The 18,097-nt window shown below is 53.6% G+C and overlaps 1 protein-coding gene across 1 annotated transcript in view; it reads right to left on the bottom strand.

The window, feature by feature from the left end:
- Positions 1–249: 249 nt before the first annotated feature.
- ZBTB7C (zinc finger and BTB domain containing 7C) overlaps positions 250–18,097 on the bottom strand; it is a gene marked incomplete at its 3' end in the record, with an annotated part of 100,859 nt that continues 83,011 nt past the window's right edge. The window contains exons 2-3 of the mRNA XM_080714487.1: positions 9,165–10,391; positions 250–901 (exon numbers count right to left, since the gene is read on the bottom strand). Coding sequence (XP_080570613.1) covers positions 250–901; positions 9,165–10,375 — 1,863 coding nt within the window. The 5' untranslated portion in view covers positions 10,376–10,391. The remainder of the gene's footprint in view (positions 902–9,164; positions 10,392–18,097) is intronic.

Genomic DNA, 18,097 nt, shown 5'->3' with positions numbered 1-18,097 from the left:
CTTGTGGCTAGGGCCTCTGTGAGTTTCTGGAGGGCCCCGCTCCAGGCCCTTCCGGAGGAGAGGCCCAGCTCAGACACCTGCCAAAGGGAGGCGACTATCTTTAGGAGACCTGCAAATCACCATCGCTGCAAATATATATATATTTCTCTTTGTGTTTGTAAAATAAAATGTTCAGACCCACTGGCTGGGGCAAAGCAGGCCTGCTAGGAGAGGGGGCCGGGCTGGTAGACCCGGAGGACCAGGGCCAACCTAGTTGTTGGCTTCAGACATGGAGGCCACATGGTTGAGGCCAGCGAGCCCGGGGAGGCCGGCCAGGCCAGTGGCCCAGGGATCGGGCAGCGGGAAGTAGGGCCGCGCGGCGGCCACGTTCTCGGCCAGCGCGAAGGCCAAGAGGCCCCCTGCGTTCCTCTCGGCCTCCAGCTGCGCGCGCCCGAACAGCTTCATCTGCGTCTCCTCGAACTGCCGCTCCAGCTCCTGCAGGCTCAGGGCGCCCTTGGGTGCCGCCAGGAAGTGCTTGGCGGGGCTGGGGCCTGGGAGGCACACGGCGGCGCCGCCCAGGTGGCCGCCCACCTCGCCCAGCGCGGGCGGCATCACGAAGGCCGCCTTCTCGGGCGCCGGGCCACCAGGCCCGAAGAGCAGGCTGGCGGCCCTCCAGGCGGCGGGCTTGCGGCCGCGCCGGGGCCGCGCCATGCGGCAGCTCTGCCGCTTGATGTGGCGGTGCAGGTGGTCGGAGCGCGTGAAGCTCTTGTAGCAGAACTCGCACTGGTAGGGCCGCACGCCCGTGTGGATGCGCATGTGGTTCTTGAGGTCGTAGTTGTGCACGAACTTGGCGTTGCAGTGGATGCACAGGTAGGGCCGCTCCCCCGTGTGCTTCCGCATGTGGATCTTCAGCTTGTCCTGCCTGCAAAGCAGAAGCCGAGTTAGCGCCTGCGAGGAACACTGGAGCCCATGCCTCCTCACCCTGGCTCTCCCTCCCTCCAGAACCTGCTAAGGCTCACTATTGCCATGCCTCAAACCCCAGGGATGGAGCCGTACTAGGCTCTACCTTCAAAACTTCCGAAACTGGTGTGGCTGCTCACCTGGAGTAGATGGGGAAGGAGCGGTGTCTTGAAAGATCCTCCTCCCCTGTCCTCTAGAAACCCTTTTACACACAAGCCCCGAGTTATGAATCTCCCATTGTTTATAAGGGGCCTGTGGCACATACTAGGAAACAGACTTGCCGGGGAGGTATGTCTCCCAAAGCCAGCCTGCCGGCTCAGCCCTTCTCCAAATGCTGGACTGCACTTTAACCTCAAGTCTTCCCTCTGGGTTCATCCTTGTGGGTTTTTTTTTTTTTCTTTGTCTATAGCTCCTGATCCCATCCTTGCCCCTGGGCTGTGGGCTGTCTGTCCCCTGCACAAATGTGGAGGCTCTGGAGGCCCCCTCCACCTTGTCCCAGCCTCCTGCACTGTGGTTTCTTGTCCTAAGCCCTGGGCTCTCTTCTTTGTCTGCAGACAATTTCAGGGTTTACAAAAGAGCCAGGTGCTACAAGAATGCAGGCTAATCTAGTACAAAGCTTGTAGGGTTTAAGGGCATTGTTCAGAGATAAGGTACCATACAGGGTAGAGGGCAGAGGGTGGGGTTCCCATGACGGCTTGGGAGCCCCTGTTCCAGCTGCAGGCCCACCGCTGGCTTGCTGGGTGATCTTGGGTGAGTTATGTAACCTCTCTGTGCAGAGCTCGGACACCCATCCCTGCTGTCCAGGGCTCCTGGAGAGAGTTCTGGTTTGTGCCAATGGGTGTCAGCACACCTCCAGGTGGTCTCGAAAGGAAAGCCAACATCCTGGGTTTGTTTTCCTAAGGACTGGGCGCTGTACACTATGATGGACCTTTCAGCTTGGCTGAGGTGGAGGCCTCAGGGTGGCAGGAAGTCCTCTCAGGATTAGTTTGTAGCTTTGCCCGCTGGCCAGGAGGCCAGGAAGCTCTGCGAGGCCTCCCACCTCCTCCTTGCAGGTGTGGCTGGGTGGAGTCTTTGCCTGTAATTCCAGGCTCTGCTTTGAGGTTAGAGCAGCTGTGGGTCTCAAGTGTTCTTTTTAAAAGGGCCAGATTTAAACCCTGCTCTACATAACCTGGGGACAGCAGAACCACTGTGGCATCCCCTGGCCACTAGAGGGCTCACTGACTCTCGTTTAAAACAACAACAGCAAACCCTGGTTCCCAGGGGTGGGGTAGGAAAGCAAAGGGGATTCTGGCGAATCCGGCAGGGGAGCTAGGGAAATAGAGGCCAGAGCCAGCCCTCTCTCTGGTGCTCATGGGGGCTGCAGAGGCTCTGGGAGGTGGAGAAGGAGGGTGCCAGGATAGGTGAGTGGGAGGGGGGAGGAAGAGGGTGCTGCTGCCCTGAGCTGGCTGGTCTGCTCCCCAAGGGAGCAGGTAGGGGTGTGCAGTACGGTGCTTCCCGGCCCTCAGCCCTCAGCCCTCAGCTCTCAGCTCTCAGCTCTCAGCCGCGGGCAGGGTGCTGCTATGTGCTTTGAGAAACAGCTGGTGTGCGCTCCTCTGTGAGCACCAGGCCCGCCATGCTGAAAGTGGGCAGAGCTGGTGTGCATTTCGTGTGTGTTGACTGAGCAATGATCAGAAGGGCCAGTTTCAGAACTCCCTAACTCCCAATCCAAACATTTCTCTCTGGCCCTTCGTTCCCCTCATCTCATTCTTCAGTCCTGCACTGGGGACTCAGCCAAAGAAGAGTGCATCCAGGCTCTATCTGCAGCCCCCATTCCAGCTTGGAGAGCTTGTGGTCAGGAAAGATGTGTGGTTGTGCGTGCCTGGAATCCCCAGTATTTGGGAGGCTGAGACAGGAGACTCACAGGTTTAAGGTTGGCCTTAGCAACTTAGTGAGATTAAAACAAACAAACAAACAAACAAACAAACAAACAGCTGGGTGTGGTGGTGCATGCTTGTAATCCCAGCATTTGGGAGCCTGAGACAGGAGGAACACAGTTTGAGGACAGCCTCAGGTACTTAGTGACGCACTTTGCAACTCAATGAGACCCTGTTTCAAAATAAAGAATAAAAATGGGGCTGGGAGTGTATCTCAGAGGTAGAATGCCCTTATATTCTATCCCCAATATAGCAAATTTAATAATAATAATAATAATAATAATAATAATAATAATAATAATAAGGCTGGGATTGTAGCTTGGAGGTAGAAAGCCCCTGAGTTCAATCCCTAGTACGAGAGAGAGAGAGAGAGAGAGAGAGAGAAGAGAGGAGAGAGATAGAGAGAAGTGCGAGTCCCCATAAGTTTGTTCCCCACATGAATAAAAAAGACCAGCAGGCCTGCTCCTCAGAAAGGCTCCAGGTCAGGATAAAGCCTCCCAGCACTGTCTGCCTAGACTTCCTGTAACCTGATGGTCTTTGACCACCTCTTCCTGCTGGCACTGATAATGACATCACATTATCTTAACAAGGTTCTCAGAGCTGCCGGGAGGGGGCGGGCTGGAAAGACAAGAGGGGGGAGAAGACCTGGCTCCTGGGCGTACTTGGAGAGCAGCCTGCTGTCAGGGAGTGAAAGGTGGTTAGCACTGGCTGCCACTGGAGCCTAAAAGCCCCAGTCTTACAAGACATTGGTAGGGGCTTCTGGAGAAACTGGTGACGTCATGGCTCACCACCCAGTGGATTCTTAGGCGGCAGAGGTTGTCCATTCCTTCTCAAGATGGTGTGCCCTTTGTGGGCTTCTGTTGTCTGCCTGATCTCCTCCTCTTTCTCCTCCTCCTCCTCGTCCTTCTTTTATTTTTATTTATTTTTATTTATTTATTTATTTATTTATTTATTTATTTATTTATTTTTGCACAGTACTGGGGATTGAACCCAGGGGCATTCTACCTCTGAGCTACACCCTTATTTTTTAAATTCTTTTTATTTTGAAACAGGGTCTCACTAAGTTGCAGAGGGCCTCACTAAGTAGCTGAGGCTGGCTGCAGACCTGCAATTCTCCTGTCTCAGCCTCCCAAGTACTGAGATTTCAAGCTTGTGCCACCACACCCGGCTTACGCTGGTCTCTTCTTGCCTGGCAGTTTCTTGTCTCCACTATCTGCCCACCAGACACAGCTGGGTCATATGTGTGAGCCAGGCTGTGGACAGCTTGTGGGGCGGAAGCTGGCCAGCCTCAGACTCTGGGAGCTCTGGCAGAAGGGCCAGGTGAGCCAGAGGCAGGTCCACACAGCTTGCCAGCAAGGGGATGCAGAGTCCTCCTTGGGGCTGGGCCAGGCATCTGGGGCAACAAGATGTGCAGGGGCTACCTGCGGCGTCTGTGGACAGAGAAGTACCTGCCAAGCACAGCAGCATCCCTTCTCATCCTCCCAGGGACACTTACTCCCTGCCCTTCAGGGCCTGTCCACTGGCAGGGCCTGGGCCTCCAGTTTCTCTGGGAATAGAGGGTGAAGGACCCCTGGGGAAGGGACTGGGGTCATCTTGGCCCCTACTACCTCTACCTTTGTCCTGCAATTTCTCTCTCCCAAGTCAGACCTGAAAGGGGCTGGTTTGGGCAGGAGCTGTCTCTCTATGGCCAGCAGGGACACCAGCCTTTCTCAGGAGGAGAACCATGCCCTTGGACTGAGCTGAGGTGCTTGAAGCCAGGTGACTACTGGGTAATCAGAGCCAGCAAAGGACCATGGGGCTGCAGAAGCACTGTGGGTAAAGCGTGGGATAACCCGCCTATGGTATAGTTGATATCTGGAACAGATCAGTGATGGGGCAACTGGTGGGAACTCTGGAGCTGCCTTCAAGGTGGGGAGGTCTCAGTCCCTCCTCTCAGTGACCCAGAGAATAAAAGCAGTAGGCAGCCGGGCGTGGTGGCACACATGTAATCCCAGTACTTGGGAGGTTGAGACAGAGGGATCGCAGGTTCTCTGCCAGCCTCATCTACTTAGTGAGGCCCTCTGCAGTTTACTGAGACTCTGTTTCAAAATAAAGAATAGCAGCCTGGCGTGGTGGCGCACACTTGTAATCCTCACGCTTGGGAGGCAGAGACAGGAGGATGGTGCAGGTTCGAAGCCAGCCTAGCTGGCTTAAGAGACCCTGTTTCCAAATAAAAATATAAACTAGGTCTGGACGTGTAGCCCGGAGGTAGAAGGGTTTCCAGGAACCCCAGTAAAAAAAAAAAAAAAAAAAAAAAAAAAAAAGCCAGGTGTGGTGATACACGCTTGTAATCACAGTATTTGGGAGGCTGAGACAGGAAGATCTCAGTTCACAGACAACCTCCGCTACTTAGTGAGACCCTTTGGAACTCAGTGAGACCCGGTTTCAAAATAAAGAATAAAAAAATAGTGCTGGTGGTGTAGCTCGGAGGTAGGATGCCCCTGGGTTCCAGCCCCAGTATTGCAAAAAATAAAATAAATAATAAAAATAGGAATAGGGGTGTAGCTCGGAGGTAGAATGGCCCTGGATTCAATCTCCAGTACTGCAATTGAATAAATAAAAAATAAATAGATATAAAAACAGCAGGCAGGACCTTGGGGCTGGAAGGGCCCCATGCCCCTCCACCTTGGGTGTAACTGCTGAAATCATCAGGAATGATGCCCTCATGGGGCGGGGACATTCTGGGAATTGGCATCTGGGATGTATAACTCAGAGCCTGGGCCAAGGGCCACCATGCAGGGGAAGGGCAGGCTCCTTAACATCCTTGGGAGGGACCAGTGGCAGGTCAGCGGGGCCCGGGCTCTTCCCAGCACGGAAGAGGGAGGAAAGCACATCTTGCTAGTTAGAGACAGGAATGTAATTGCGATGGAGGAATACCTCTGACCCCAGGTGGGGAGTCAGTGTCCATGTAGGTGTCTCTCAGCCCTGTGGGCATCAGTCTTGTCCTGGCCTTGCAAGAACTCTTGGGCTGCTGAGTCTCCAGGTGAGGAGGAAGGGGAAGATAGTATGGATTGTGGTAGACTCGGCTAAAAAGCAGTTCCCCAGGGTCAACCTGCAAGGGAGCTTGGCTAAGAGAGAATTACAGGAATATCTCAGTCTGGACAGGCCAGGGTTGGGGCTCTTCCAGGGCAAGAGAGTGAAGAGGGGGCAGGAAGCGAAGGGCCAGTGGTTCTGAAGAATGTGATGGGGAGTGGGTGGGGAGTGTTCAGCAGGAACCGCCCGCAGCCCACAGTGAGAAATAAAGTTCCTGATGGGAGGCAGGCCAGAAACATTTCCTCCACCCCTCCTGACCTGGGGCTTTCTCTGCTCCTGGGAAAGGGGAGCTGTAAAGCTTGTCTGATCTTTTTCTGGAGGGTCAGAGCTCAGTGGGAGTGGAGTGAGGGGAGGCAGGGTGTGGACCAGAGCACAGCTGCAGCAGCTGGAGACAGGCCTGGGGCCCAGATGGCTGTCATCCTGCTGAGCAGGGCAGATGGCTCTGCGGCCCCAGGGCTGATCTGGCCTGGAGGAGGAGGAGGGAGACAGCAGACACAGAGCCTCACTAAGTGACCATCAGGAATGTGCTGGGAGGGAGCATTCTGGAATGCCATCCTCCTGTACAAAACAGCATCCCACCGGCCCCGGCACCAGGAGGCCTATTCTTGGAGAATGTTCCAGAGTCAGGAGGAGGATGAGAAGTCTGTCTGCAGAGACTGACCAAGTTTAAATTTCCCTAGGGAGCCGGGCATGGTGGCGCACGCTTGTAATCCCTGCGCTTGGGAGGCTGAGACAGGAGGATCACACAGGTTCGAAGCCAGCTTCAGCTACTTAGTGAGGCTCTCAGCAACGTAGTGAGACCCTGTTTCCAAATAAAATATTAAAAAGGTCTGGGAGTATAGCCCGGAGATAGAAAGCCTTTGGGTTCTACCCCCAGTACCACCAAAATAAATAAATAAATAAAAAAATAAAAATAAATAAATAAAAATAAATTTCCCTAGGGAAGGCAGGGCCCACAAGGTGGCCAGCCCCACATGGACCCCACAGAAGGCGGTGTGAGAAAGGCCCAGAGAGGAGGGAAGAAAGGGCATAGGGGATGCTGGGTGCCAGGTAGTCTCACCGGGTGGTACCCTGAGGTCTGTATTGCATTGAAACCACTGGTCTGGGTGTTTCTTGAAGGGAGAGGTGTCCCCAGAGTCAGCCATCTGCTGGGGTCAGGCATGGGAAGCTGGGGAGGAGGAACCTGGCTAGTCAGGGAGGGGTGTTCTGGGCACCCCGAGGCTGGCTTTGCAGTCATTCCCAGGGCCCTGGGGGCAGGCTGTAGAGAGGCTCCTGCACGTGAATTTGGCCTTCACATGAGATCTGGCTTGCCTCCCTACTTTATCTTGTGCTTTGGCTGAGCCTCATTCCTGTGTGCTATCTGAGCCCTGTAGAGTAAGTAAATTCAGGAGAAACTGGGAATGAGTGATGGGAACACCATCACCCAGGGCGGCACCAGCATAGCAGGGCTGTAATTGAGGGACACCCAAAGGCAGGGGTCCCAGGAACATGGGGTGCGGGTGCTCTGTGGGTGGCAGGAGGGGAGAGCCCTGCTGAGGTCAGCTTGGCTGGGTACTGGGGCCGTCAGCGGCTCACTGTTAAGAGGAGGGGAGTCCCCGGGGGATGTGGGCCCTGTCTCTCTCACCTGCACATTTTCTCTTCACCATCACCTGGAAGCACCCAGGGCCAATTCTGTAAGGGGTTTCCTCCACAGAATCAGCTATGAGAGGGACTCCAAAGCTACCTTGGAAGCCCTCAGTGTTGCGCTGCAAAGCAGTCACAGAGGATTCCACAAAGCAGTCACAGAGGATTCCGCAAAGCCGTTTCAGCAATGCACTTGCCACCAGAACAGATTTTTGGAACCCTTTGCCAGCAATTCCAAACAGACCCCAAGCCACCCAGGAGAGCAGGTCTCATCGCTGTATAGGATGCATCTTGTTTTATTCCTGAAAAAGCACAGCCCCTGATTTGATATGCAATCTGATTCAAAATTTCACTCCATCCTCAAAGGCCGAAGCTTTGGGCCCACTGAGGAAAATCAAGGAAGTGAGCCCCTGGCGATTTGAAAAGGCACCTTGCTTAAGATGGAGCGGGGCAGTGGTGGCACCGTTAGAGGAAGTGGAACCTGCAAGGTGAGTTCTTTGATGGGACAGTGGTCATGGGGCCCTGTGTAGTAAGTTGAGGTTGCAGGGTGGGTATCTCCAAGCTCCGTCCACATCCTACACTCTGATGTGACAAGGCCCTACTCGAGCCACCTACTGAGCTCTCCCCTCTGCAGACATGGCTGAGAAGGTGAGCCCACACCAGGGACTGCCAATGGGCTGTACCCCCAAAATGAGGTAAAAACCTAGCAGTATGCCGGGTGTGGTGCTGCACGCTTGTAATCCTAGTATTTGGGAGGCTAAGATCAGATGATTGCAGTTTGCAGATAGCCTCAACTACTAAGTGAGGCCCTGTATCAAAAAATTAAAAAAAAAGACTAAAAAACAAAAAACAAAACCTAGCAGTGGACAGACCTGACCCATCATCCCACCTGTCAGTTTTGACCAAAAGGTTGCCTCACAGAGAAGGTACCTGACCCGTTTGCTGAATGGACCGGCCTCTCCAAGACCAAAGGTTTACAGTGTGTTGATTTCAAATCTCATAACAACACAAAGTTATCTTTCTACCAAAAAGGAGATAACATAAAAGGATGATGGAAAGGGCCTAGAGGGATCTCTGCAGTCTCCTGGTCGTGGACTTTGCTGTCCCAAAGGGACTGGGTTTAAGTCTCAGTTCTGCCATTTTGCAGATGCATTTCTAAGTGGCCACCTAGCTACCAGGAGGTGGGCTGCAGTGCCTGCCCATCTTCCCAGGGCGTGCAGCATGCAGGCCAGGCTGCAGAAAGGGCAGCCGTGGACAGCTTTGGCCTGGGTTCCATGGATTCACAATGGGAGGCACAGGAAGGCCAAGGTCACGTGGTGCTGAGACCCCTCAACCCTGTCTCACCAGAATAACTCTGCTCTGGCCTGTTTTGTGTTGGGCTTCCACCTAATATTTTCACCTATTTGAGTGCATCTTTTTTAGCTCCTAAAACGGGGTTGAGAGTCATTACAACCAGATAATACCTCGCACCCCTTCTAGCAACAAATTGGACATGCATAGGATCTAGCTAGGGTGTCTCTCCATCCTCAGCCCTCTGCACCTCTCTCTGCTGTCACCCCCATGGCCTCTGGCCCTGTCCCCAACCCCCCTCACCCCCCATCGGCTGCAGCTGCGCACCTGGTGAAGCGGACCTCACAGATGTTGCACATGTATGGCTTCTCCCCGGTGTGGGTTCTCATGTGCCGCGGCAGCTTCCCGGCCCCCATGATGACTTTGTGGCAGATAGGGCACTGCTGAGAGGCCTTGGGCTTCAGCTTGCGCTCCTCCACCAGCGGCCAGGGTGGGAAGAGGCTCCCCAGGTGGGTGGCACTCAGGAAGTTGAGATAGGCACCGTAGTCGTTCTCTGCCTTGATGGGGCCCAGCGGTCCCCCAGGCAGGTCAGGGAACATGTCCTTGAAGAAATCGCTAGGGAAGGGAGGTGGTGGGGGTGGGGGAAGCTCCTCCTTCTCCTCCTCCTTGATTTTCCGGTTCTTGATGACCAGATCCAGGGGCCCACTGTCCATGGGCTGCTCGGGCAGCTGGGCAAAGGCACCGAAGTCCCCTGGCCAGAGGTGTGGGAAGAAGTCTGGGGTGAATGGAGATAAGGAGGGTCTCCTGTCAGGGATGTTGGCTTTGGGGTACAGGTTCTCCCTCAGCAGAGATTCAATGGAGAAGTCCCGGATCACCCCCAGATGGCCGGGGCTGCCGGCCTGGAAGGAATCAGGGAAGTCCTTGGGGGTGTCTGAGTAGGCCTTCTCCGTGAGATGGTCCGTCTTGGAGGGGCTTTGGTGGCAGTTGATGTCCTGGGGGTCGGGCAGATTTTCTTGGTCGGCAAAGTCCTCTGTATCATCCTCTTCCTCCTCCTCCTCCTCTTCCTCTTCCTCCTCCTCGTCCTCCTCATCCTCCTCATCCTCGTCATCATCATCGTCCTCCTTGTCATCCTCCTCGCCGCCATCGCCACCAGGCTCCATGATCTCCAGGCACACATTCACGATGCACTGGATCTCCAGCATCCGGGCGGCATTGAGGATGTGCTTGACATTGGAGGCAGTGATGGTGAGCGTGGAGGTGTAGGCAAACTCCAGGATGGCTGCCAGGGCCTCGGGCTGCACGAAGTCGATCTCATAGACGTAGGGCTGGCTGGTGAGGCTGCCGGCCGTGAAGAGCTTCTTGAAGTACTGGCTGCAGGCTGCCAGGACGGAGCGGTGCGTGTGGTACTCCTGCTCCTGCACCACCAGGAGCACGTCGCAGAGCAGCCCATCGTGCCGCTGCTCGTTGAGGCTGCACAGCACCTCGCTGCTGTGGTTGGGGAAGGGAATGCCGATGAGCTCCTCAATGCCATTGGCCATGTTCTCAGCCAGAGCCCTGCAGGACACCGAGAGGAAGATGGGTTAGTGAGCACGGTCAGGGAGGGGGACTCAGCGCGGGGATTCTGGGCCACTTGCTTGCCTGCAGCCCTGCTTTGTCTAAGGGCGCCCCCTGTATTAGAAAGCTGGCCCTTTTACCACTCAGCTTTGCCAAACCTCACCTGCGGTTCACAGCCAGGCTCAAACCAGAGCTTCACTCTGTACCCTAGAACTCTTGGGAGTGGGCTTCTCACTGGGCAGCGGGTACCAGCTGTTTGGCAAAAGCCACAGGCTTTTTGCAGGCTTGATTAGCCCAGTTCCACTTTGTTAGCATGGAATTACAGAATATTGGGATGAATGGCCACATGAAAACCAGTGGTCCTGTGTGCCCTGGATATGGCAGCCACCTTTGCAGCTTCCCGGCCCCCATGATGACTCTGTGGCAGATGGGGCGCTGCTGAGAGGCCTTGGGCTTCAGCTTGTGCTCCTCCACCAGCGGCCAGGGTGGGAAGAGGCTCCCCAGGTGGGTGGCACTCAGGAAGTTGAGATAGGCACCATAATCGTTCTCTGCCTTGATGAGGCCCAGCAGTCCCCCAGGCAGGTCAGGGAACGGTGCTTCTGCTGAGAGACACTTTGGTTTGTCTCATGGACCCTCAGATTCTGCAGTAGACTGGTATTTTGCACTGGCCATTTGGAAGCTCAAAACCAGTTTTATGGCCCATGATCAGCAAGTAAAGGGGAGGTCTGGGCATATGGTTTGTCTTTTGACCTGACTGGCTTCCTTATAGCAGATGGAGTTTCCTTTTATTTGTAACTCTTAATCTTTTCCTTTTTTAATACTACTATTCTACATATGTATGTCTGTGAGTCAGTTCACTTATAGACATTGAAAAGCAAGGTAGAAACTGGCGCACGCTTGTAATCCCAGTACTTGGGAGGCTGAGATAGGAGGATCACAGGTTTGCAATCAGCCCCAGCTGCTTAGTGAGGCCCTCTGCAACTTAGTTAGACCCTGTTTCAAAATAAAGAATAAAAAATAGTGTTGGGGGTGTAGTTCAGAGGCAGAATGCCCCTGAGTTCAATTCCCAGTACTGCAAATCAATCAATCAATCAATCAATCAATACAAGGTAGCTGTAGTGCACTGTTAACTTATCATTTCCATATTCTGTTAGTTTTCCAGATATTCACACTCCTGGGTAGAGACATCTCTTAAGGTCCCTTTGCTGTCATGAACAACCCAGCACTAGGATGGTGTGACTCAGGATTTTCCACTTTCTGTTGGAGTGAAAATATCTAAGCATCTGATTCTGCCCTCAGGCTGGTTCAGTCTTCACTGCCAGGGTCCAGCTCCTACAGTTCTTAGCACTCCCATTACACAGATGTGAGCAAGACCCAGGGACCCAAGCCTGCAGCCTGGTTCCCCAGGGTACTCTTTGAGCCCCAGCCAGCTCCGTCCAGCTCCTGCCTCTGGCAGCAGAGGTAGCCTGGTCTGTGCTCACTGAGAAGTGCTCTGGTCCACTTTGTGGCAGAGGATGGGAAGGACTGGAGAAATCCTTCCAGGGATGCTAACCAGGGGTGTAGGCTGAAGTACCCCAGGGAAATTGGGCCAGCTTGGAGTTCTGTCCCTTCTCACCCTCTTAGGGAAGAGGTCCTCTCAGAGCCTAGAGAGAGCCTGTGGGCTCCTCAGGCAGCCTCCCCTGCTCTGTGGCAGTGGGTCCCTTCCTGGTAGGGCTGCCTCAGTCCCTTGGGAAGAGGAAGAGAGGAGGGGAGGAAATGGAGTGGAGGCTTGATCAGGCTTTCCCATCCCACCCTCTGAGCATACCAGAGTGGCACTCAAAGCCCCCTCGCATGTGCACCAGATGTACTCCACCCCCCCACTCTTCAATCCATGCTGAGCTCCTAGCAGGAGCACATCATTATCTTGCCCCTCTGGGGGCTACATCCCACCCACACTGCAAGGTGCCACTCAGATGGCTCCTTCTCCACCCCTCAGTTCAGATGCCTCTCCCGCCTTTGGTCTTCGGAACACTCGATGACCCCTGTCATTTTTTTGACTCTGTCCTGTACTCTGTCTAGTTTTCTGTGTGTCTGCACTTCTCTGCTAGATTGTAAGTGGCCGGAAGGCAGATATTACCATTTTGCTTAGCACAGTCTCGGGCCATTGTTGGTGAAGGTCTTCCCAGCACTGGAATTACTGATGTGCACGTTGTTCACTCTACAATGGCACTCCTATAAGACAGCTACAGGAGCAGATCCAAAGAGACTCCCCACTGGTTCCTGCCTCTTGGTACAAGATTTAATACTGTGATGTGCTTTCCTCCAACATGATAGGGATAACCTGTGTGACGCATTAAATCTCTGGAAGCAATGATCTGAGACCTCTGAAGTGGAGTCACGAAAGACATCACTGTTTCAACTTTGCTGTCTCTTGGAGGACTCATCCTGGGGGAGCTAGCAGCCATGTTAGGAGGATGCTCAATAGCTCTGTGGAGCGGGCCACGTGGCAAGGGACCGAGAGGCCTCCTGCCAATAGCCAACGCCCACTTGCCAGTTGTGTGACTGAGCCATCTATTGTATGGCTTCTCTGGACCCCTTCAGACTTTCTGATAATGGCAGCCCTGGCAGACAACTCGACTGCAGCCTCGTGACAGATGTGGAGGGGGCGAGGGATGTAGCTAGAGTCAGAGAGCTTGGCTAGCATGCATGAGGCCCCAGGTTTGATCCCCAGTAAAGAGAGACACAGAAGCAGAGCTGCTTGGTTCAGCTTCTGGATTTCCCACCCTGGGAGGCTGTGAGATAATAAATGTTTATTCTCGAGTTGAGCCACTAAGTTTCAGAGTTGTTTGTTATGCGGAAGTAGATAACTGACACGGGGCCTGCTCATTTCACAGACATTACAGATCTGTGCTATTGGTCACGACTGGTTTCTGGCAGATGGGAGTTATATGCCTCAGCCTAACAGAATTAGTGTAGTATGACCATGTTTCGGGAGATGAAAGCAAATTTATGGAGGAAGTGATATCTTTTTCTAATTCCCACAAAGCCACCCTATGAGCAGTGGGGTCCTGGCCCTCACAGTGGCCTTCTCCTCTGAAAAGTCTGCTTGTGAGTGAAACTCCCCTTCCACGATTAGGTAAAAGGCCAAGGCCAGGGAGCCCCAGGGAATCAGTTCTTTATGGGGAGCCAAGTTTCCATGCCTGCTCAGGCCTTATTCCTTTAAAGATAATAATGTTTTAAAACTCTTCTCTGGAAAAATTCCCACCCTTCCTTCTACTTTTCTCTGCCTTCTTCCCGGAGCCTGCTGGACTGTGTGTTTGTGCTCATTCTCACTGGGTGAGGACCGTGAGGCTGCTGAATGGCTGTCCTGTGTGACTGCCCTGTCCCCTGAGCATCTGACGCGGCATCGACTGGCATCTAGGATCAGGCCACCGGAGCTGTGTGGCTTTAGGAAAGCCCTCCACCTCTTTGGGCTTCTGCTTTCTCATGTCATTGGATGGCCATGAGAAATCTGATTTGTCGTGACCAAGAAGAGCTTGAGGAAGGGACGACAGGCCCCGTGACCCTGGACTCGAGGGCCAGCCTGCCCAGCAGCGACTTCTCACTGTGTCTTGCTTGGTTTGTGGTCTTTGTTCCATTCCTGGAGGAACGGATGTAGCCCTGGTAGCTTGGGGTTGTTTTTCCAGGCGGGAAACTAACCTCAGGGGTGGGGGTAGGAGGGGTGGGCTGTGGTCAGGAGGCACGGCCAGGGGCTGCCTTTCACTGCTTCATTGTCTCTTTGGGAAGGAGCACCTCTGCCCTGTGCTCTGGGAGCTTCCCTGGTGACCCTAAGATTCCCATGCCCCGGTGAGCCCGCAGACAGCACTGTCCCAACGGGGCGGGTGGGGGGGTGGGGGTGGTGCCATGCCCCTCCCCTTCCCGCCCAAGTCTTCCATCCCTCCCCTCCCATCTGCCAAGCCAGGGCAGTCTGCATCCAAGAATAACATGCACAGGGAAAGAAATTAAACACACACACACACACACACACACACACACACACACACACGCACACACGCACGCGCATGCACGCAAAAAGCAAAAGAAAGACCTCACGACAGCTAGTAGAGGCTTGGTGCAAAATTTAAATCTATGGTAGAGAGAGAATAGAGAAATATATGTATAGTAGATCAAAAGTAAAAGGGAAGGAAGGAAAGAGCAGAAGAGAGGCTCAGAAAAGGAGGGAAGGGTGCTGGGGTGGGAGTCAAAACCCTCTTAGGGACGGCCCCCATTCTAGAGGACAGGAGGCCTAACTTAGCATGTCCTGGGCCTCTGCTGTGGTGGAAGGTTCTAGAACCCAGGAAGGTCCAAGCAACTTTGTCTGACAGACAGGGCCTCGGATTATTCAAGTGTAAAATGATAGTGTCTGCCTTCTGGCAGAGAGACCTGTGCTCTCCTCTCTCCCTTCCATGGGGCCAGCGAGGCCCAGGTTTTACAGTCATATTTCCCAAGTGCCCTCAAACATGGCAGCCATCAAACCTCTCTTGCTTCCTCAACCAGCACAACTTTGGAAGGTAAGTGGACCAGCGCCTCCAATCCTGAGGCAGAGAAGCAGGTAGAGAGAGGGCAGGGGCTGTGCCAGGGCTGCACCGTCAGCGAGTGTCTGAGCCAGGATGTGAACGCTGCTGCGTCTGGTGCCAGAGACCACACGGATCCCCTCACCCCATTGCTGCCTACAAAGCCGGCCTCTGGGACGGGGGATTTGGACCCTGCCCCTGCAGCTTTTCTTTCTTTTTCTCCTTCCTTCCTTCCTTCCTTCCTTCCTTCCTTCCTTCCTTCCTTCCTTCCTCCCTCCCTCCCTTCCTCTTTCTTTCTTTCTTTCTTTCTTTCTTTCTTTCTTTCTTTCTTTCTTTCTTTCTTTCTTTCTTTCTTTGCGGTACTGGGGATGGAACCCAGGGGCATTCTACCTTTGAGCTACAACCCTAGCCATACCTTCCTTCCTTCCTTCCTCTCTCTGTTTCTTTCTTCTTTCTTTCTTTCTTCCTTTCCTTCTCTTTTCTTCCTTCCTTCCTTCCTTCCTTCCTTCTCTTTCTTTCTTTCTTTCTTTCTTTCTTTCTTTCTTTCTTTCTTTCTTTCTTTCTTTCTTTCTTTCTTTCTGTCCTGAGGTTCCTGGAAACCCTTCTACCTCCGGGCTACACTCTCAGACCTATTTTTTAATATTTTTTAAAAATTGGAAACAGGGTCTCCTAAGCCAGCGAGGCTGGCTTCGAACCTGCACGATCTTCCTGTCTCTGCCTCCCAAGCGTGGGGATTACAAGTGTGCACCACCACGCCCGGCTAATTCTTTATTTTGAAATAGTATCTCACTGAGTTGCAAAGGGCCTCATTAAGTAGTTGAGGCTGTCTGCAAACCCTTATCCTCCTGTCTCAACCTCCCAAATGCTGGGATTACAAGCATGTGCCACCATGCCCAGCTACCTTTCCTCTAGGATTTGAGCCGAAGCTGAGGCCCACATTTGGCAGGTAACTAAAGGACTATGGGGCTCAGTATAGAGTAGAAATAAGCGCCATGGACAGAAAGGCACTGGACCCTAGGGTGGGGTCAGGGCAGGCTTCCAGGGGCTTGGGTCTTGTCTGAGCCGTGAAGCATATGGAGCTGTGTTGGACACAGTGCAGGAAGAACACTGCACATTGTTTGGATCTGGAAGGTTTGGGCTTCTACAATTCTTTCCAAAAATTTGTTTGATCTGGGTCCCCTGAGTGGGGTCCTACCAAAGCTGTTCTCAGCCAGTTTTTGCCTGGAGTGGACAGACTGCAGGAGATCGGGGCGAGGGCTCTCTTACATCCTGGCTCCACCACAGGCCGCTGGGCTTTGGTACTTGCCCTCCTTGAGCTTGGTTTCCTCCTCTGCACAGTGGAGAGGCACCTTGCCCGTGCAGAGTTCTTGCATACCAAGGGCCTCCTGGTCCGTGGAGGTGCTACACAGCCGTTCTGAGGTCCAGGAAGGACACTGGCTGCTAACAGGTGTCTTGGCCAGGGTGGGACCACACCAGGAACCAGTGTGCTTCTGCACAGCCTTGTGGCAACCTATGCTATGTGAGCGCCTCCGCTCCCAAAGCCCCGAGAACAGCCCAGTGAGCTCCCGGGGCCCTACCTGGGATGTGTGGGGCATCAAAATCTTCCAATGACCTTTCAGATCTCCTGTCTCAAGCACTCCTAACACTAAGAGGCAGGTAAAGCTGGTAAAAAAAAATCAGGCAGGTATGGTGGCACATGCTTGTAATCTCAGCATTCAGGAGGCTGAGACAGGAGGATCTTGGTTTGTGGACAACCTCAGCTACTTAGTGAGGCCCTTTGCAACCCAGTGAGACCCTGTTTCAAAATAAAGAATAAAATAGGGCTGGAAGTGTAGCTCAGAGGTAGAATGCCCCTGGGTTCCATCCTCAGTACCACAAAGAAAGAAAGAAAGAAAGAAAGAAAGAAAGAAAGAAAGAAAGAAAGAAAGAGAGAAAGAGAGAAAGAAAGAAAGAAGAGAAAAGACGCTGGGAAAGACGCTGGGCATGGTGGCACACATTTGTAATCCCCGGGCTTGGGAGGCAGACACAGGAGGATCCCGCAGGCTCAAAGCCAGCCATGCTGGCTTAAGAGACCCTGTTTCCAAAAATAAAAAAAAGTATAAAATAGGTCTGGGAGTGTAGCCCGGAGGCAGAAGGGCTTCCAGGAACCCCAGTACTACCACCAAAAAAAAAAAAAAAAAAAAAAAAACAGAAAAGAAAAGAAAAGAAAAGAAAAAAAATCGATTTCATAGATGAGGAAAACAAGGCCCAGAGAGGTGCTTATGCAAAGCAAATTTGTGTTAGAACTAGAACCAGAGTGTTTTGATGCCCAAGCCCGTGTGCCTCCTGCTAACACTGCAGCACCCATCTAGGTGCAGTGCTACCTGGCTAGAGGAGGGCACGCGTTCTTGGCTTTCTTAGGAGGTGAAATGCGGTATAAGCACCTTACTTCAGTTTGCTTAGCTGGGAAATGGGGAAATAGCAGCATGGATTTACCACATGGTGGCAAAGTCAGTTAACCTGCATACCAGGCACACTTGGGTGGTTTGTGAGAGCCAGGTGCCCTGCTCCAGGCCAGGGCCTGCCTCCTCTGGGTCTGTGTCCCGCCCAGGGTGCCATCAAGCAGAAGCTGGGAGCCACTGCAGGAATGAGAGCAGCTCAGATAAATGAGAGACAGCCTTGTATCACAAAAGGTGGTGAGCTGGCCCGCCCCTGCCTCCGGGACACCCGGGACACAGGGCCTTGGAACATAGCCCTGTGGTGCAAGGCGCTCACGTTGACTCACTTCATCCTGATTGTGGGGATCAGAACGGCCAAGTGACCCGCCCCACGTGACGCAGCTAGAAATCAGTGGGATCAGCGGGGCGGGGGCTGCTTTCTGCCGAGTCCCACTGCTCTTTGGCTTCCGCGGCTGCATCAGTGGTATAGCGCGATTTTGGGGACGCATCTATTGCTGTGACCCACAATCCCAGCATCTCCCCGAATCTTGCTCAGTTCAGCATGTCTGGGGTTCAGGATGCTGCTTCCATCTGCCACATCCCCAGGGCAGGTGGTCCCTGCCAGCAGACTCCCACTGCCCGGAGCTCCTGGGTGGAGCTCCCCACCCAGGCTTCAGCTCCCCACCCCTCTGCCCAGGCCTGGTGCTTCCAAGCCACCTGGTGGAATCAGTGGCCCTGGTTGGGGTGGGAGGGGTGC

Source organism: Muscardinus avellanarius, assembly GCF_963383645.1.
Source record: "Muscardinus avellanarius genome assembly, chromosome: 17".
In the NCBI taxonomy this organism is placed as follows: domain Eukaryota; kingdom Metazoa; phylum Chordata; class Mammalia; order Rodentia; family Gliridae; genus Muscardinus; species Muscardinus avellanarius.
Note: the sequence above shows the minus strand (reverse complement) of the source record. Positions and strands in the feature narration are given on the sequence as shown.